Below are 18,103 nucleotides of genomic sequence, written 5' to 3'. Positions count from 1 at the left end.
TTGATTTAATAAGGGGACAACTCCATAAAGTCTTAAATACTAACAGTTACTAACTTGTGGACCATTAACAAAATAATAGTTCAAAATTGAAAACTTAAGTTGTCTTCTTCTTCAGCATCTTCTTCTTCTTCCTTCTTCTTAGTCTTATTCTTATTCTTGTACTGTTACTAAAAGTAAACTATAGTTTCTACCACTTCTTTTTGTTTTTTATCAAACCCTAAATGTGAAGAAGATAAAACTCATCAATCTCCATTTCCCTTAATTTTTAGTAAAATATAGTTTCTACCTCTTCTCTTTGTTTTTTAGTGAACTATAGTTTCTACTACTTCCCTTTGTTTTTTTTATCAAACCCTAGATGGGTTTTAATCAAACCCTACATTGATGAGGTAAAACTCTAACTTTTTTAATTTTATTTTGTATTTTCGTTTGGGTAGTTTGAAAGAATACAAAACGATTTCAAGGCAAAAAATCGAAGTGAAGAAGAAATTCCTAGAATTTCGTGGGAAATCTACGAAAATATGCTAGATTTTTCGTGGCAAGTTTCCCTCTGTCGTGCCAAATTTTCGTAAGAAATCTACGAAATTGGCAAGTCAGATTTTCTTTTTTTTACAAAAACTCAGAAATTAAGATCTCTCGTGTTTTGTCGATTTTCCCCGAAGCACGAGCAACTCTATTTGTTTGTAAAAAAATCTAGGGCTTTGAAAATTTTGATTTCTAGGTTTTAAAAGTTTAACAGGTTTTTAGATCTGATCTTTCTAGTTAGGAATATCCTTCAACAATTCTCTTCCCTTTGTTTGATGTCATAATCTTCTTTAAAAAAATTCTCTCTCTAGAATTTTAGGTTGATGATGAAGATGAAGTAGTAGAAGAAGACCAAACTTACTTGGGGTTTATGGGAAAAGAGAGAGGTGTTAAAATAATACATCTAATTCTAAGAGGACTTGAGTGAAAATAATAGAGAGATGTCCCCTTAGAAACTGGTGTCTATATAAAAAAATTAATATTTTAGTTGTCCACATAAGATAGTTGTCCATATAAGAAAAATGATTGTCCACGTATTGACCACCAAAATAAATTGACATCTACCACGACGGTAACATACTCACTGACCAGTACTGCTTCCATCATCCTCCATTGTATCTTATATATCCTATCCTCTTTTTCAATACTCTAGAAATCTTATATGATTGAGTTCTTGGAGTTTCCAATATAGTGTAATAAAGAAGTGGTTTCGAATTATTGCTATTTGACTCAGACATGCTTTAAAAAGCCAAGACATTTTGAATTCTTTATGGACACGTACAAGGTTAAGGAAAACTTTTGATTTTTTTTTTTCAATATTGGATCTTGAACATATAATAGTTCTGAATATAATCTCTTTAGAAAGAGAACTAGAGGGTCCATTTTTGTGGAACAGAGAGGAGGAGAAAGAAAATTGGCAGTTATAAACGTTTTTCTTTTTGAGAAATCGACTACGATCTATGTTCGTTACAAGGCATTGATACATCATGAAGATGTGATAACTACGATAATCGTCTAAGTTAGACCAATGATAAAAGGGGTCTAAAACCCAACAACATGAAAGAGGCCTAACAACCGACAAACTTTTTACATTATTTATATCTTTAATAACTCAAATTAAATAACCATAGATTTCACCTCATCTAGAAATCGAACCTAAGACCTCAAAATTTTTAGAGTTTATGTTAACACGATCAACCACTTAGACAATCAATTGGTAGTGGTAATTGGAATGGTGGATGTAATGGTCAGAAGTTGTTGGTTTTTTGACTCAAAAGAAAGTCCAACTGTGTTTGACAATTCTTTATACCAGGCTTGTAAACGGTAGCTTATCAGATCAGATATAGGCATATCCGTAACCGATTCCGATAAGCTATCCGAATCCGATAATTATTCGACGGATATTAGAAATCAATATCCGAATCCGATAATATCAACGAATATCGAATAATATCCGATATCCGAAACTTTAACAAAATTTAAATTTTTTTTTGAGTTGTTAACCATTAGATCTAAATAATAAATCTCAACCATACATTTTATATATTATTATGAATAAATTTAAATTTTTATTAATTTTTTATGTTACTTATCGGATACGGATATTTATCGGATCGAATATGAGTGTATCTGTATCCGATATCAGATAAGGAATATCCGAATCTGAATCTGAAATTTCGGATATTTTTTTAAAATTCGAATACGTATGCGGATCGGGTGTTGAATATCAAGGATATTCATTGACAAACTTACTTTATAGGTAGGACAATATTTGGGTGCCCGATAGCCGCTGCCTAAAGCAACTATCTTTTTCTTCTTCACCAACGACCACCACTTTCACTAGCACCGACCACCACCTTCACTAGCACCGACCACCACCTTCACGAGCACTGGCCACCAAATCCCTCAGCTATTATCCCTACCGAATTATTGTGAGCTCTCTCTCGTCGAAGGAGGCCAGTCATTCTTCTTCAGACTATCTATAGATTGTGCAAATTGGTTTGTTCATTTCCTAGTAATTTTATGGTTTCTGTTGTTGAGATTTTGATTTTTGTACGTGAGGATATCATATGTTATTGATAATGGATTGATAGCAAAACTAAGATTGGTTGTTTGGGTAGTGAAATGATGTGATATTTCTGATTTAGGTTATTTTTAATCAGAAATTAGGGATTATTGTACATGGCCTGTCAATTCAAAATATTGGTTCATTTAGCCATTTAGGGTTTTGTTTCTCATCAACTGAACCAGTGTTTGTAAGAGTTCGTTGATTGAAGAGAGATGTTTCCTTGGCCGACATTCGGGTATAGTGTTCTGCAAATCCAAAACAATTTATTAAACAAGAACACATGAATTACGTAAAAATCAGCACTCGAAATCGAATCAATACCCTAAAATCTGATAATATTTTTATCTCATTTAATGGGGTGTTATACCTGTAGTTGTGTCAGACTTGTGATGAGCTTTTATGTTTACTAGTACTAATTACTCTTTTTAATGCTCTAAGAGTTGATCATTTGAATGAAAAATGTGATATTTCAGTATCCGTCATAGACTAATAGTAGTAGATATTTGATGTTCGATGAACTTTTACAAGTACTCATTACTGTTTTTTGTGCTTTAAGAGTCGATCGTTTGAGTGGATATTTGGTATTTCAGTCTTTCATAGATTCATAGTAGTGGATATTTGATGCTCGATGAACTTTTATAAGTACTAGTAACTGTTTTTGTATTTATTACTCTTTTACAGTCTTATAGGTATAGAGTTGAAGCTTGAAACAACTAAGAAAGAACAAAGTGTAGTAGAGGGGTACTCTGGTTTTCTGAATTTAGCGTGGTGAGTTCTTGAAACCTAATTTCTTTTACTTTTGAAAAAACCCTAGTTTGTTTTATGTATATAACTTGTCTTCTTGATTCTTGAAAGTTGAATGACTGAATTTGAATCCTTATTGTTCCGTGAATCATATCCTTACTAGTTTAGTACTCGCTAGTAGTTACTACTTAGTACTTAACTCTGAATAGTTCGTTATTGTAAGAGGATTTGCCTTTTCTTTGATTCAAAGTTCAAACAAATCTGCCAACATCAAGGCAAGGGTTAGCTTTGTCTGCCTTGGAACCCTTGCTCCGCCCTTGGTATTGCTTACTATCTTTGTATCAGTTCACATTCTCACTGAAGTTCCATTTAATCTGTCAATCTTTAACTTTCTCTCTCTCTTTACATTCAAATATGTTTTGATGGAAGGTAGTGGATGGATATTCGACTTTTGTCTGTTAATCGGAGCAAATGCTCGATTCCATCATCCTTGGTCCAACATTCACAAAGATATGGTGGTACTTTTCCAAACAACTTATATATTGCCTCTCTCCTCTTCTCTGCAAGTAATCTTTCTTTCCTTATTATCCTTGTATCAGTTTTCCTCGTTAAGTAGGGTGAGAGAGAGAAAGAGAGAGAGAGAGGCGGCTATCTTTAATCAATTGATATATCCAAGATTTCAAGTTTGTGTTGAACGAAAGCCTGAAGTCATCGTATTTGGGTTTGAATGAGATACAAAATCTACTCAACAAAATTATAGTATCAATTTGTTGTGAATAGTCCATAAGAGCTTTACTGTTGCATTTTAATCTCGGATGATATCATTTTAACAGTAAATCCACTTTAACCGGTGGATGGAACCCATAGAATTTCAAATTTGCAATAATTGCCAGAATTTGTAGGAAATAGCAAATAGGATTTTAATCTTCCTTTCTATCGATCTGATATGTTGATTTTCTTTTGTCTTCTTTTCTTGGTATTTAAAGTCACAGATCTTTTGGCTGATGACAGGACCAAAGAGTAATATTATTAGGTGTTCAATGAAGTCTTATAAACTGTCGGAGCTGAATAAGAGTGAGATCGACAGCCTCAAGGCTCGTCCTCGGATTGATTTCTCTTCAATTTTTCGTACGGTGAGAATTTCGATATGAAGTTGCCGGAAAACATGAATTCTTGTAATGAAGCCTTAAAATTTTTTCTGTTCCCACTAATCACCTGCTTGATTATACCAGGTTCAACCAATTGTCGATGATGTTCGTGATAGAGGCGATGCTGCAGTTTCTGAGTTGGTTCTTTTACGCTTCTCTTTTATTTTCTCATTCATTTTTACACGCTTGTGCACTTCCAACTTATTAAATTGTGAAGTTTAATAGTTCTGCAAATAAGAAGCTAAGTTGTCTTTGTTCACTTCTGTAGTTACACTGCAAGATTCGACAAAGTCACACTGCACAAAATAGTCGACCGAGTTGCTGATCTTCCTGATCCGAAGGTTTGCGTGATACTTTTTCTTGAATGAATGTGGTTCACACTTCACACTACTAGGAATAACCTTTCACCTCTTATTAGATTGGCTTTTTATTAGATCCTGTTTTTTTTCTTTTCTTTTTTTCTAATAACAACTATTAGAGGTTATCTGAATGACAATTTCCGAAGAGGTTTACTCTTTGACGGTTTTACTGTTTCTGTAGCAAGGTTTTACAATGTCAAGTTATATTTGTAGACGGTTGAAGATGTGATGTAACAGTTCCCATCTGAGAATTCTGTGTAGAGACTGATTTGGTGCCAACGTGGCACCAAGTAGCTCTCTAGCTCATTTCATTTGGAACTTCAAGGTGACTTTAGTATTCTTGATATGAAAACCTACCGCACACGGCACACCACTCGAGGGACTGATTCACTGAAAGCAGACCATTCATTTGGAATTTGATCCAACGGTTTGCTTAACAATTAGTCCCTCTTTAGTGTAGAGAGGGGAAGAGGTATAGAGGGGGAGATAAAATGGAGACACTCCATTGTTGACGAGGATATCGAAGTTGTAATTATCTTGTAGGGGCACCTACGAAGCTAGTAGGCATATAATTGTTGAGAGTCTCCATTGTTGACGAGGATAACAATGTTTTTTCTTCAGATGTCGAGATATCAAATTTAGTCCCTCCTCAGTTTAGAGAGTTTATGGAACTGATCACTGAATTTGTGGCAGGTCATGTCATGACTGTATGATTTAGATTTCAAGATGAAAGTTGGAAAACATGATTTGTAACAGATTAATTCAACGCCCGCCAGAATAATACCCTTTGCGTTTTCAGTACGGTTGGTGCTTGGACGAGTCTAGAATTTTTGGGATTTTATTTATATTGTTTTCGTCTTCTTTTTTCCCGTTCTCGATAACCGAATGCCTTTTCCATATAGACATAAAGACCATCTTGACTTCCAAAGAGAGACAAGGGGTACCTCTCCATTAAGCAATTGTGTGACACTCATATTTCTTAGGTTGTGATTCGTAAGTGATGCACGTTGATGTCGCAAAATGTAAAATAACTACTGTATTGACTCTAATAGAAAAAAATTCAATTATTTGGTACTTGATGCAGCTTGATCCAGCTGTTAAGGAGGCATTTGATGTGGCATACAACAATATTTATGCATTTCATGCTGCTCAAAAGTCTACCGAGGTGACAGTTGAGAACATGAAAGTAAGTGATGTGTAATCTTTTCTCATATAGGCGGTATACTTTTGATTATGCCAATGAGAAAACAGCATGAGGAGTTAGAACCGAAACACTGGATTGGTTTTGGTTTAAAGATCATTTATCCTACACCCCATGTCTTTTCTTAATTTTGTGCCTCTTTGGTGGGTCTAATTTTTACCAGGGAGTTAGATGCAAACGGGTGGCGAGGTGCATTGGTTCTGTAGGTCTTTATGTCCCTGGTGGTACTGCGGTTTTACCTTCAACTGCTCTTATGCTTGCAGTGGTAACTAATCTAATTTGTGTTACTAATACATCTACTGGTTCAGTTACTGTAGTATTCATATTGCAATTTTCTTGTTAAAAGAATGAGCAAATATGGTTGACATTTGGTTTGTTCTGTACACCAGCCTGCGCAGATTGCAGAATGCAAAACTGTTGTTCTTGCTACTCCCCCAGGTCAAGATGGTAGCATCTGCAAGGTGATTATTTACACATATATTCTTGTGCTACCTTTTCTTTTTGCAACAAATCTGACTATACCTTAATTTCCTTAGGTAACGAGGTTACTCCTTTTTTCCTGCAGGAGGTGCTTTATTGTGCCAAAAAAGCTGGTGTGACTCATATTCTAAAAGCTGGGGGAGCCCAGGTTTAAAAACAATACATACGTAGCTAGTAAATAACAGATTTAACGTTTGGTTATATGTTGGATTCCAAAGTTGATAACCTCTTTTTATTTCCTTTTATGCAGGCAATTTCAGCTATGGCGTGGGGAACTTCATCTTGCCCCAAGGTGATGTTTTAATGATGTGAAAGCAAATACTGTAATGGGTCTGCCTTCAATGTTAGGAAACTAGCTCTAAACTGATAACCTATCAACTATTTTAAGTCCACGGAGGATTACTCAGAGTTTATACAAACGCTCTCTCTGTTTCCTACTTCAGCTTTACATGATTGTTTTTAGTTTTTGTAAGCTTTGAAATGGCATCATTAATGGTGGGAGGATCCTCAACTTATGAGTCAGAGTTCATGGTATTGGGACGCATAAATTGTATGCCTAAGCAAAAATGTGGATTAGGGAAAAGTCCAAGGACCTCAGCAGTTTGCAAATAACTAAAGAGATTTTCGTCGAATACTTTGGGGTCTGAAATTTATATCATTAAATTGATAATTTCGAGTTTCTTATGGAAAGTTTTAGTACATGATAAAACCTGCAGTTATCCATTGTCGAAGCTATTTAATTACTCCATGTAGACATTGAATTTATTATGATTACTTGATTAGAGCTCTAAAACATTGATACACTTGTGATATGATTTTTTGAGAGAGACCAACATTGACATGGACTTTAAGCCTATAGAACTATACACAAAATTCAATCATCAAATATGCAAATTTTGTTTCTGTTTTGGTCTAAATGACGATCAAATTTTGCAGGTGGAGAAAATATTTGGACCTGGTAATCAATATGTCACAGCTGCGAAAATGATTCTCCAAGTATGATACCAACTCTGGATTTGACTTGGTCTAAATGTTTTATCTGTATCACAAGTGGTTCTACCTTGTTTGAAGCTTAGATGCTCCTTTATATCTTCAATGCAGAACAGTGAAGCCATGGTTTCTATTGACATGCCAGCAGGTCCGTCTGAAGTTCTTGTTATTGCTGATAAACATGCCAGCCCGGTGCATGTAGCAGCTGATCTTCTCTCTCAGGTGTCTATCAATTTTATTTAGTTCTGCTAGTTCTAACTGGTGAAGTTATTCCCGAGATTGACTTACCTCTCAAAATTTATTCTTAAACTGAACGCGGTAACAGTTCCGGCGTCCAACTCTTGACAAATTGGGTTTAAGATGATTTCCTGAATTCTATACCATGAAATGAACTTTTTTTTAACGAATTGACAAAATTAAGAAAAAACTATACAACAAAGATAGGGACCTATAAAAAGTGGGCCGTACCTGGCAAGTATGCAGGCAAAAGTGAAAGATTACAGCATATTAGGTGAAGTCCCCCAAGAGACGAAGAAATCAAGAAAGGACAGCTTTTTAGCCGAGGGCAGTTGGCTGCTCCGATGGAAGAGAGACGCTTGGATACTATCTGCGTCATGAATGGAACCTGTTGAACATTGACAGATGAAACTATCTGCGTCATGATAAGAAGTCTCGAGCACAAGTAAATATTCTGTTGTGGAATTACGAACCCACTACTGGAACTCTCATATATTTGTTGCTGATCAAATATGACGATTTATTATTGTAGTTCCTTATAAACATACTCGAAATCTTGATACAACTTGACCAAGTTGTAGTAGTATACATTTACCGAGTATTGAGCAATAATATTAATTGTCGTTCACTTCGTCTTTGTACTCATCTGTCAGTAGTTATGGTTTGAGTTTCTAGACCTTTGTACAATACCTAAAATATGTTGTGCCACAGAAACTATGCTTTTCCAATTTGCTTTACAACATTGCATTTAAAATATTTCTAAACCTAGTTTTAATATTTGATGCATAAACTACTTGGTTACTAATTATCTTTTCTGATGCCTTAGATTTTCTACTCCGTGGTTTTCAGGCAGAGCATGGTCCTGATAGTCAGGTTGTTCTTGTAATTGCTGGTGATGGTGTAGATGTGGAAGCCATTGACAAGGAACTCAGCAAGCAGTGCCAGAACCTTCCAAGGGGGGATTTTGCTTCAAAAGCACTTACCCATAGTTTCACCGTGTTTGCCCATGATATGATTGAGGTGAGTTTCCAGTACCTGTTTTTCTAGTTATATCAACTCTCCAATAAAGCGAAATAAAGATGTCCTCACTTAAAAGTAAGACTCGAATGGTTGGTAAAGGAATTTGAAATTTGATTAAATAGTTAAGGTGTCTAAAGTGATAAGATGACAATCTTAGTGGCGAGGTTATTCTCTTTGCACTTTCTTAGCAGACTGATAAATAATTGTTATTTTCTGTTTGTAAATTTTTGGTCGTGTATTGAAGAAAATATGTCATTGAGATTCTACATTCTTAAAACCCGATACCCCCTGTTATTTAGGACTAAAATTTACCTTTTCTAAACATCTTTAGGCAATCTCCTTTTCAAACTTGTATGCTCCAGAGCATCTAATATTGAATGTTAAAGATGCGGAGAACTGGGAGGAATATGTTGAGAATGCAGGTAAAATTCGTACATAATTGCTTTCTGTTTAGTTGACTGTCTATTAGCGTGACTTGAACACAGTTTTTCGAAATTTTTCGGGACAGGTTCTGTATTTTTAGGGCCCTGGACCCCAGAGAGCATGGGAGATTATGCGAGTGGTACTAATCATGTCCTCCCAACATATGGATATTCAAGGATGTATAGTGGGGTGTCTCTAGACTCCTTCCTCAAGTTCATAACTATACAGTGTTTGACGGAGGAAGGGCTAAAATTGCTTGGACCACATGTGGTAAAGATGGCTGAAGTGGAAGGACTGGAAGCCCACAAGAGAGCTGTAACACTTCGGCTCCAAGATATTGAAGCAAGGGTCCCACTATGAGAAGGTATATCTGTTACCACCCCTTTTTAACATTTCATGTTTGTATAGTTAACAGGGATATAGCCAAAAACGAAAAGAGTTTTATTAGACGTGCAGACTAGTTGTCATTGATAATTTGGCCAATAGAAAAAACCTAATTTTTTGTATCGGCATCACTTTAAACATCTATGTGGTGAGTTGATTATGCAAGTACTTGAGAGTTGGTCTGGTTTGGATATTTAATCCATATTCTTCATTTCGTTTACAACTTAACATTATTTGGAAAAGGTAGAAATAGTTACAAGTATTTTAGATGTTATACATTTGAACGAATTGATTAATTGAAGTTTCCCTCTCCTTCACCATCTAATGTGAATAGGCCTTGGGTAGCCGAGTTCCACTATCTTCTTTATTTAAGTTGTCTTGCTTCCTACTTTATATCTTTGTATCCTTTGTAGATGTTTATCTTTGATTCCATGTCAATTTTTCCGCTTATGTTGATATACTTCTTGAATAAAACCATTGATTTAGTACCTAGGTAGTAGTACCAGTTTCTATCCTAAATATCTGAATCCTACTTTCAGAAATATCAACAAGATTTATTAGTAAAATGTAAAAAAACTCGTTTACATGACCGCATAATAGAATTAGGACGGTCACCTTTTGCTATTCTAGTGCGTAGTAATGTGGCACACTGATCTATTTGTCTGTGTTCTGGGATTCATCGATTTGAAAAAGCTGCTTCATAAGATCTTTTTGCATCATTTGCTTGTTGAAACGAAGTAACTCGATTGTTTTCATTCACGATATAATTACCTTGTAAAATTATTCTTTTGGCTACAAGATATGAAGTGATGCCTGATGAGAGATGTATCTTTATTGCAGGTGTTTTCCTACCCAGCGGAGCGAACAACAAGACTCTCCAAATGTTACAACTTAAAATCGTGGTGTTTAAACAATTGAATGTTTCCTTCTCTTTTTAAACAAGGAGCAAAAAAAGCATCCTGATTTCAGCACCATTTTGTGGTTCTTTGGATCTCGAAAATTCTTTTAAGGAACTCCAAATTGCAGTTGATGATTGTTGTATTTGTTGAAATTGGAGGACTATTATGAAACAAAGGTATAATTTTAGGTCAAGTTTTGTGTTTTGGTCCGCTTAGAAATAGAAACATTTTGGTTAATGTGGAAACAACTATAGAAATGATTAAACAATGCAGAAACGAAGGAAATATGATAGTCGTGAAACTCTTAAACTAAAAAGAAGCTGAAAATTATGTAAATCTAAAGGTGGAATTTGCATACGTCCACATTATTATCTTCTCATTTATAATTGCTCCCTCTTCTCGTTTGGGTGGGATTTGACACAACATTCACCTTAATTCACAGTAACCCAATGTCTCTTAAGTAACAACAATTGATTGGTGGTATAATTAATGAAAAAAAAGTTTATAATAGATATATCATGTATGATCGACTAATTAAATAGAATAACTTGCTTTTGGTTGAAAAAGAAAGAAAAATATGGAGTAAAGATTCATATATGAGAAAATGAGAGAAGGACGTGATGAATTGGGTGAACATGAAACAGTACAAGATGATGATCAAGAACCAACTCTTGATGGAACTGTTGATCGGCATGGTCGTCCTGCTATTCGTCGAAAAACTGGCAGATGGTTTGCTGGTTTCATCATACTAGGTAACCCATCACAGGATCCTATTTCACACACACAACTTTCACATAAAAGAAAATTTGTTCTGTCATACTAAGAAAACCAAATCAAACTTTTTTTTTCATGTTAAACAGTCAATCATGGCCTGACTACTTTGGCATATTTTGGTGTTGGCGTGAACTTGGTATTGTTCTTGACAAGAGTTCTAAAACAAAACAATGCAGACGCCGCAAACAACGTTAGTAAATGGACAGGAACTGTTGACATGTTTTCGCTCGTAGGTGCTTTCATAAGTGACTCCTATTTGGGAAGATATAAAACTTGTATAATCTTTCAAGTTATATTGGTCATTGTAAGTAACCCTTTCTTATACAAATTCGGGCAAGAAGCGTTGTCAACAGTCTGAAGCTGTCTAACTAATTAACGATAATCAAATGAATTTCGCCCTCCCTAACTACTGTCTTTTATAATGCAGGGCTCGACGTTATTATCATTGTTTTCTTACATGTTTCTAGTTAAGCCGAAAGGCTGCGGGAAGCAAGAATTAGAATGTCTGCCCCACTCATCGATCGAAAAAGGACTATTCTTCCTGTCAATATACTTGATAGCCCTAGGAAATGGTGGATACCAACCAATTATTGCTACATTTGGAGCAGATCAATTTGATGAAGAACACTCAAAAGAAGAACCTCAAAAGGGAGCTTTCTTTAGCTACTTCTACTTAGCTCTAAACCTTGGACATCTCTTTTCAAATACTGTATTGGGTTATGTTGAGGTTGAATTAGGAATGTGGACTTTGGGGTTTTGGATATCCACTGGATCTGCCTTCATTGCATTAGTAGTGTTTCTTGTCGGAACTCCGAAGTACCGTCATTTTAAACCATATGGCAACCCTCTCTCAAGATTTTCCCAAGTTGTCGCGGCAGCTGCAAAGAAATGGAGGGCTAGGATGCCGAGAGATGGCGATGAACTATATGAAGTTGAAGGAACGGAATGTGCCATCAACGGTGGAAGAAAAATACTTCATACTCGAGGACTCAAGTAAGTAGATTAGCTTTCTTTTTTTTTCACCAAGCATGGTAGCCAAACACGGTGAACTTATATTAGTCCAATCCTTTATTTTTAGGTTTCTGGATAGAGCCGCGATCATCACACCCAAGGATTTGGCCTTACAAGACAAGGATGGTCGAAACAATACGTGGCGTCTCAGCACAGTAACACAAGTTGAAGAAGTTAAATCCATACTGAGACTTATCCCTATTTGGGTGTGCACAATTCTGTACTCAGCAGTTTTCACTCAGATGGCATCCCTCTTCATTGAACAAGGAGCAGCAATGAAAACTAAGATTTCAAACTTCCATATTCCACCTTCTAGCATGTCAACCTTCAATATTATCAGCGTAGCGGCTGTCATTTTCCTTTACGGACGAGTTCTTATCCCCCTTCTCTGTAGACTAAAATGCATAAACTCTAAAGGACTTACAGAGCTTCAGAGGATGGGAGTTGGACTAGTTATTGCAATAACAGCTATGGTTTCGGCTGCCATTGTTGAAGTCTATAGACAAAAATCTGCTAACAAAGATTGTACCCATTGTGAAGGTTCAAGTTCTCTGAGCATATTCTGGCAGATCCCTCAGTACGTATTAATAGGAGCCTCTGAAGTGTTTATGTATGTTGGTCAATTGGAGTTCTTCAATGGGCAAGCACCGGACGGTTTAAAAAGCTTTGGAAGTGCTTTCTGCATGACTTCAATTTCGTTAGGGAATTACGTTAGTAGTTTGCTTGTGACTATAGTCATGAAAATTACGAAGAAAGATGGTAAGCCAGGATGGATTCCGGAGAATCTTAACGAAGGTCATCTAGACAGGTTTTTCTTCCTCTTAGCAGCCTTGACAACGATCGACTTGTTTGTTTATGTTGTGTGTGCACGAATGTACAAGTATTTCAAGATGGGAGAAAGAGACAAGAGCATCATATCGTAGGTGACAACAATCACGAAAAAATGGAAGATCTCCAAAATTAAAGGACATTAGTGATATACTATGAAGTTAATATTCCATACCTCAAGCAAGATGCCAAGATAGATTATACGATGAATGGTGTGTAATTTTAAACCGGAGAAGGATAAGCATGGTCAGAAATCTAGTCCAAGGGACCAAAAGCATATTAACCAATTGCAAGGGACAAAAAATGCGTAAAAACATATATCGTTATATGTCCATCTTCGTATTGGGGTTATTTTAGGCTATTTTACACGATACTTCATGATGACTTGAGATATAAATACACGCACTAGTGCTCATGCTTTGTTTCTTGACTACATGCTTTCTCCGACTAGTCCTCTTCTACGCAGTGAAGCAGAATCTTTTTCTTCTAAAACTGCATGTCTATTGATTTTTTTTTTGTTGAACACATGTCTATTGATTAGAAACAAAAGTTTTCCTAGGTACATGATATGAACTATTCCATCAAAAAGGAAGGCCTGTGCCAACCATGACTTTAAGTAGTTCGAGGTCAATGATTACCATGTTGGTTTCCACCATCTAGGTCAAGGGTTCGAGAGACAGAATAGATGGAGAGACGAACCTATGATTAGTTTTTCGGGACATCTTAAAGTGTTTAGCTTTTGAAAGAAAAAAAAATTTGTTCGAGCCAATCAAAGCTCTACCAATAAAAAAGAAAAAGAGAGAAATTGTCTTATTCTTTTGCTAGAGCGATTTCTTGTTGCATACAATGTATATGAAAAGATGTCCACCGCTCTTTGGTGTAACGATTGTACACCCCTCTTAAGCCCATGAGGTCATGGGATCGAATCTCGGTGGAAGCAGTTGACATCAAGATTTATCCTATGTAATTTAGGCTATAAATAATGTAATAATTTGTCAGGCTTTAGGCTTCTTTGTTGTCGGACTTTAGACCTCTTTCGTAAACGGTTGAAATTAGGCGGTTATCGTGCTTATTACATCTTCATAATGCATCAATGCCTTGTAAGGACTAACGTAGATCGTAGTCAAATTCTAAAAACAAAAAAAATACTACTAATAATGAAACGTAGTGCCCATAAAATTCTCCTCCAAACAGGCCTAGTCATCTAAATTAGGGTTAAAAGAGAAAGCGACTTCACTGTCCTATTCGCAAACAGCGGTGGAGGAGGACCAAGAAGACGTAGCCGCATCAAATGAGCGAATTAGGGTTTCTCCCTTTGGTATAAAAGTGCATCTCCTCTCCTTCCTAAACACAATGAACTCGACTAGTGTCCAAGTTCTTTCTAGGGTTTTCTATTTTCTCTAGATTAACGTTTTTCTTTTTTGGTTCAAATACTTAATATTGAGAAACCTCATATCTTGTTGTGTATGATTAAAAGTTAGTAGTAGTAGCTATGATGAACAAAACAGTGTCTGTAGGCGGATCAAATTGATCCGTCGGTGACGGGCAAACACAACCCTCTAAGAAGTTCTGAGCAACTAATAACTCAATTCATCTCCTTTTTATTAGTATTAGGGTTTATCTTTTTTCATTAATTAGAAATTTGTGTATTATTGGGGGTGGAAAAAAGAGAAGTGGAGGAGAAACGAGATGATGATAAAATTCATGGTCTGTCAATCCACTGATTAATAATTAATTGATGTTACTCTTGAATCTCGACAGGTTCTGATCGTTTCTCTCTCTCTCTCTCTCTTTTTCAATTCCATCCAAAGTCCAAAACAGTACAATCTTTCTTGTTCTTCATACCCTATAGAGAAATTCTTGTCATGTCGAGCTTTTACTAGACCCTTGGTAAAAAGGACTGTAGTTTGATGTTGCGTAGATATGTAAAGCACTTTAAGAGTCTTTTTTTTTTGTACTTTTTCATGAACAAAATGATAGTATAACTCCATATGTTTGGTTTGCAAATGTAAAATAGGATTATGAGTCATGTATGTCGCACTAACATTATCACAGTAAAGTGTAGGTAATTGCTTCAGGATAACATCTAGATCCTTTAACAAGAATTGAATCCATGTAACTTCTGCTGTGGTAGTGTCCTACACAATATTCTGCTTCTCTACTCTATCGTGAAACTGTTGGTTGCTTCCTTGAAGCCCATGAAACCAAGTGATTACCTAAATAAAACACAATACCCAGCCCATGAAACCAAGTTGTATACCGTGTCTGAGTTAACAACATTCACTTTTGGGTTCTTTTAATTTCCATTCCCAAAAGTTTTGTAAATCTCCTAAAATTGACATTGAAAACGTTGATGAGTTTGAACCTGTTATGAAGATATCATCGACGTATAAAATGCGATATTGTGATGGAATCACCGACACGACAAGTGAATAACGAACTTTTTGTTGTTGAAGCAATGAAACCTAACTCAACAAGATTAGTAAATCTTTGAAACCAAGCCCTGCTTGTTTAAGACCGTATAAAACTTTTAGTAGACGACAAACATAGTATTTGGACTATCAACAAAACCAGGTGGCTGGTCCCATATATATCCCTCTTTGGCAAGAAATCCATGCAAAAAAAGCATTTTTCTCATCATAATCAAGACTGTGTTGTTGGGAATAACCCTTCGCTACCTACCAAACGTGCCTTATAACGGTCGGTAGAACCATCACTCTTTGTTTTAATTTGATACACCCATTTGCAACCAATAACGTTCATCGACGTTGTTTGTGGAACCGAAGACCGAGTACTATTTCGAAGGCATTAAATTTATCAGCCATTGCATTCCGCCAATTCTCATGTTTAGAAGCCTCTGTGAAACAACTAGGCTCTTACGCCAAAGAATTAATTTGTGATAAAAACACATAATTAATAGGATACCTCGAAGCAAGCATTGATTTAAATATCTTGGGTTTAGTAACACCTGCTTTCGTGTGACCATTTGATGACTTGGAACCGACCGAATAGGAGAGCTAGCTTCATCACGTCTCAAAGCAGATGGTTCAACCGTTACCGACGCCGGCTCATCCAGGTTTGCACTTAAATCTGGAGCATTTGTAGCAATTGTGTTGTCCCAACATCATTTAAGTGGGAAGAGGTGGACAAAGTGGGAATTTGAATTTGAAACAATGGGTTGGTGTGAATTGGAAATAGGATTAGTTTCAACACTGGGTTGAGAAAGGAATAATGTGAGGAGCCAAAGAGTGTTCTACATAGACCCACTGGGGTGCCTCCGCCACAGTAACTTCTTTAACAGCATTGTAAACATCAGGGAGAGCAAAAGGAAATAAATTTTCATCGAATAAAACATCTCTTGAAGTATAAACTCGAGACGTTTTAGGATCGAAACATTTATAACCTTTATGCATCTCACTGTAACCGATGAAAATGCAAGGTACACTTTTATAATCCAACTTGTTTTTGTGGTAAGGAGTTAAAAGTGGAAAACAACGACAACCAAACACTTTGAGAAATTGGTTATCAGGTTGTCGATGATACAAGAGAAAATAGGGCCAATTGTTTTGTAAATATGTTGACGGCAACCTGTTTATCAAATATGTGGATGTATTAAAAGCTTCCGGCCAATAAGATTTTGGAAAATGACTTTGGTGGAGTAAAGCAAGGCCAATTTCAACATGTCATATTTTACGCTCAGCCACCCCATTTTGTTGCAGGGTGTGAGGACACGACATTTGATGAACAATACCTTGATCAAAGAGATAACCACAGAGTTTGTGTGAAACATACTCGCCTCCACCATCACTTTGAAGTATTTGGAATTTAACACTGAAACGATTTTCAACCAAAGTTTTAAAAGTTTTCAAACAACCAGGAACTTGGGTTTTATCTTTCAAAAAATATAACCATGTAAATCTTGAATAGTCATCAACAAGTATTAAAAAGTATCGAAAACCGAAAGTAGAAGTTACTGGCGAAGGACCCCGCAAGTCACTATGAATTTTAGAAATAGGCTTAGTTGATTTAGTAGAAGACAATGAGAAAGGGAGTCGATGGTGCTTAGAAGGATTACAAGAATCACATAAACCAACTGATTTCAAACCTTTATTAGAAGGAAATGAAGTGGAAATAACACGAGAAAAAACACGGGCATGGAGATGACCCAAACGCATGTGCCAAACATCACTCTTTATTTTTGTTCCTAAAAATCTAGAATGAAATATCCTAACAACATTTTTGAATCCTTGAAGAGATTTTCTCCAGCACTTGTATAAACCATTTTTATTGGTTCCGTGAAGTACTAGCTTCCCCGTTCGACGATCCTGGACAAAAAATGTGGACGATAAAAAATTACTAAACAATCTTAATCTTTAGTTAATTGGGAAACAGATAATAGATTTTCGCAATTGACGGAACGTGAAAGACGTTCTTTAAGGTGAAGGAGGATAAAGGTGTTTATAAAGAAACATTACCAACATGAGAAATGGGTAAGAGAGTACCATTTCCAATAGAAATCTGTTCAGAGCCATAATATGGATTTCTGTTTATCATTGTCGTCGAATCACCCGTCATATGGTTCGTTGCTCCTGAATTAGCATAATAACTTGGGTCAAAGGGTACAACATGTTGTTGATAAACAGCAAAGGACTTGGAAGATCTTGTGTTTGAGAACCTTGAGTGTAATTGTAACATTGCAAAGCGAAATGCCCCAAACGCCCACAAATTTGGCAAATAATGGGTTGTTGATTGGAAGGTGGTGGACTGCGGAGGAGAGATTTTTGTTGAGATTGGTTTGGACTATACCAACCATTATGAGAAGTCCAACCTGATCGTCCACGTCCTCTTGCTCCGAATTTGCCAGCTCGTCCACCTCCACGAGCTGCATAGGATTGATTATTCTGGCTTCTAGGTTGCGGATGAGGTTTATCTCTAAAGTTGTTGATAATGTAGGACTAGATTCAACTTCTTGTTGTTTGAGCCGCGTTTCTTGAGTAAATAGCAAGGGCTGTAGT

The 18,103-nt window shown here is 36.2% G+C and overlaps 2 protein-coding genes and 2 non-coding genes across 17 annotated transcripts; all 4 read left to right on the top strand.

Moving 5' to 3' along the window:
• Positions 1 to 1,626: 1,626 nt before the first annotated feature.
• LOC147569803 (histidinol dehydrogenase, chloroplastic-like) lies at positions 1,627 to 10,838 on the top strand. 14 transcript variants are annotated; one of them, XM_086656320.1, is made up of 19 exons: positions 1,627 to 1,834; positions 2,286 to 2,414; positions 3,272 to 3,355; positions 3,560 to 3,654; positions 3,764 to 3,900; positions 4,346 to 4,467; positions 4,567 to 4,619; positions 4,751 to 4,823; positions 5,926 to 6,027; positions 6,206 to 6,307; positions 6,432 to 6,503; positions 6,608 to 6,670; positions 6,773 to 6,814; positions 7,459 to 7,518; positions 7,624 to 7,734; positions 8,599 to 8,769; positions 9,101 to 9,191; positions 9,278 to 9,556; positions 10,417 to 10,668. In XM_086656320.1, exons 5-18 carry the CDS (start codon positions 3,771 to 3,773, stop codon positions 9,550 to 9,552), a joined length of 1,467 nt encoding a protein of 488 aa, XP_086512446.1. In that variant the 5' UTR covers positions 1,627 to 1,834; positions 2,286 to 2,414; positions 3,272 to 3,355; positions 3,560 to 3,654; positions 3,764 to 3,770; the 3' UTR covers positions 9,553 to 9,556; positions 10,417 to 10,668. The 14 variants fall into 14 exon arrangements, 12 of the variants coding, with proteins under 12 accessions (XP_086512446.1, XP_086512443.1, XP_086512450.1 ...); XM_086656317.1 differs by lacking the exon at positions 3,560 to 3,654 and having other exon boundaries at positions 3,272 to 3,358; XM_086656316.1 differs by lacking the exon at positions 3,560 to 3,654 and having other exon boundaries at positions 1,736 to 1,834; positions 2,286 to 2,477; positions 3,272 to 3,358.
• A 14-nt stretch (positions 10,839 to 10,852) lies between these two features.
• On the top strand, positions 10,853 to 13,519 carry LOC147569802 (protein NRT1/ PTR FAMILY 7.3-like). Its single transcript, XM_086656315.1, has 4 exons — positions 10,853 to 11,227; positions 11,336 to 11,553; positions 11,677 to 12,242; positions 12,328 to 13,519. The coding sequence occupies exons 1-4, from the start codon at positions 11,080 to 11,082 to the stop codon at positions 13,181 to 13,183; spliced, it is 1,788 nt and encodes a 595-aa protein (XP_086512441.1). The 5' UTR covers positions 10,853 to 11,079; the 3' UTR covers positions 13,184 to 13,519.
• A 1,056-nt stretch (positions 13,520 to 14,575) lies between these two features.
• LOC147569801 (small nucleolar RNA U61) lies at positions 14,576 to 14,665 on the top strand. Its single transcript, XR_015231567.1, has one exon. It is a non-coding gene; the product is annotated as a small nucleolar RNA U61 (small nucleolar RNA).
• Positions 14,666 to 14,772: 107 nt separating this feature from the next.
• On the top strand, positions 14,773 to 14,860 carry LOC147569800 (small nucleolar RNA snoR14). The gene has a single exon (XR_015231667.1). It is a non-coding gene; the product is annotated as a small nucleolar RNA snoR14 (small nucleolar RNA).
• The last annotated feature ends 3,243 nt before the right edge of the window (positions 14,861 to 18,103 follow it).

This window comes from Eschscholzia californica, unplaced genomic scaffold, assembly GCF_041429995.1.
Source record: "Eschscholzia californica isolate CP2 unplaced genomic scaffold, dmEscCali1.0.p SCAF_1, whole genome shotgun sequence".
In the NCBI taxonomy this organism is placed as follows: domain Eukaryota; kingdom Viridiplantae; phylum Streptophyta; class Magnoliopsida; order Ranunculales; family Papaveraceae; genus Eschscholzia; species Eschscholzia californica.
Note: the sequence above shows the minus strand (reverse complement) of the source record. Positions and strands in the feature narration are given on the sequence as shown.

What these genes read in the sequence shown, in the direction of transcription:
- LOC147569802 (XM_086656315.1), top strand. Translation starts at nt 11,080, where the DNA reads ATGAGAGAAGGACGTGATGAATTGGGTGAACATGAAACAGTACAAGAT. An exon ending in TGCTGGTTTCATCATACTAG is followed by an intron (nt 11,228 to 11,335) that starts GTAACCCATCAC and finishes CATGTTAAACAG; the next exon opens with TCAATCATGGCCTGACTACT. An exon ending in TTCAAGTTATATTGGTCATT is followed by an intron (nt 11,554 to 11,676) that starts GTAAGTAACCCT and finishes TTTATAATGCAG; the next exon opens with GGCTCGACGTTATTATCATT.
- LOC147569803 (XM_086656320.1), top strand. Translation starts at nt 3,771, where the DNA reads ATGGATATTCGACTTTTGTCTGTTAATCGGAGCAAATGCTCGATTCCA. An exon ending in TGACAGTTGAGAACATGAAA is followed by an intron (nt 6,028 to 6,205) that starts GTAAGTGATGTG and finishes AATTTTTACCAG; the next exon opens with GGAGTTAGATGCAAACGGGT. An exon ending in GAACTTCATCTTGCCCCAAG is followed by an intron (nt 6,815 to 7,458) that starts GTGATGTTTTAA and finishes CAAATTTTGCAG; the next exon opens with GTGGAGAAAATATTTGGACC.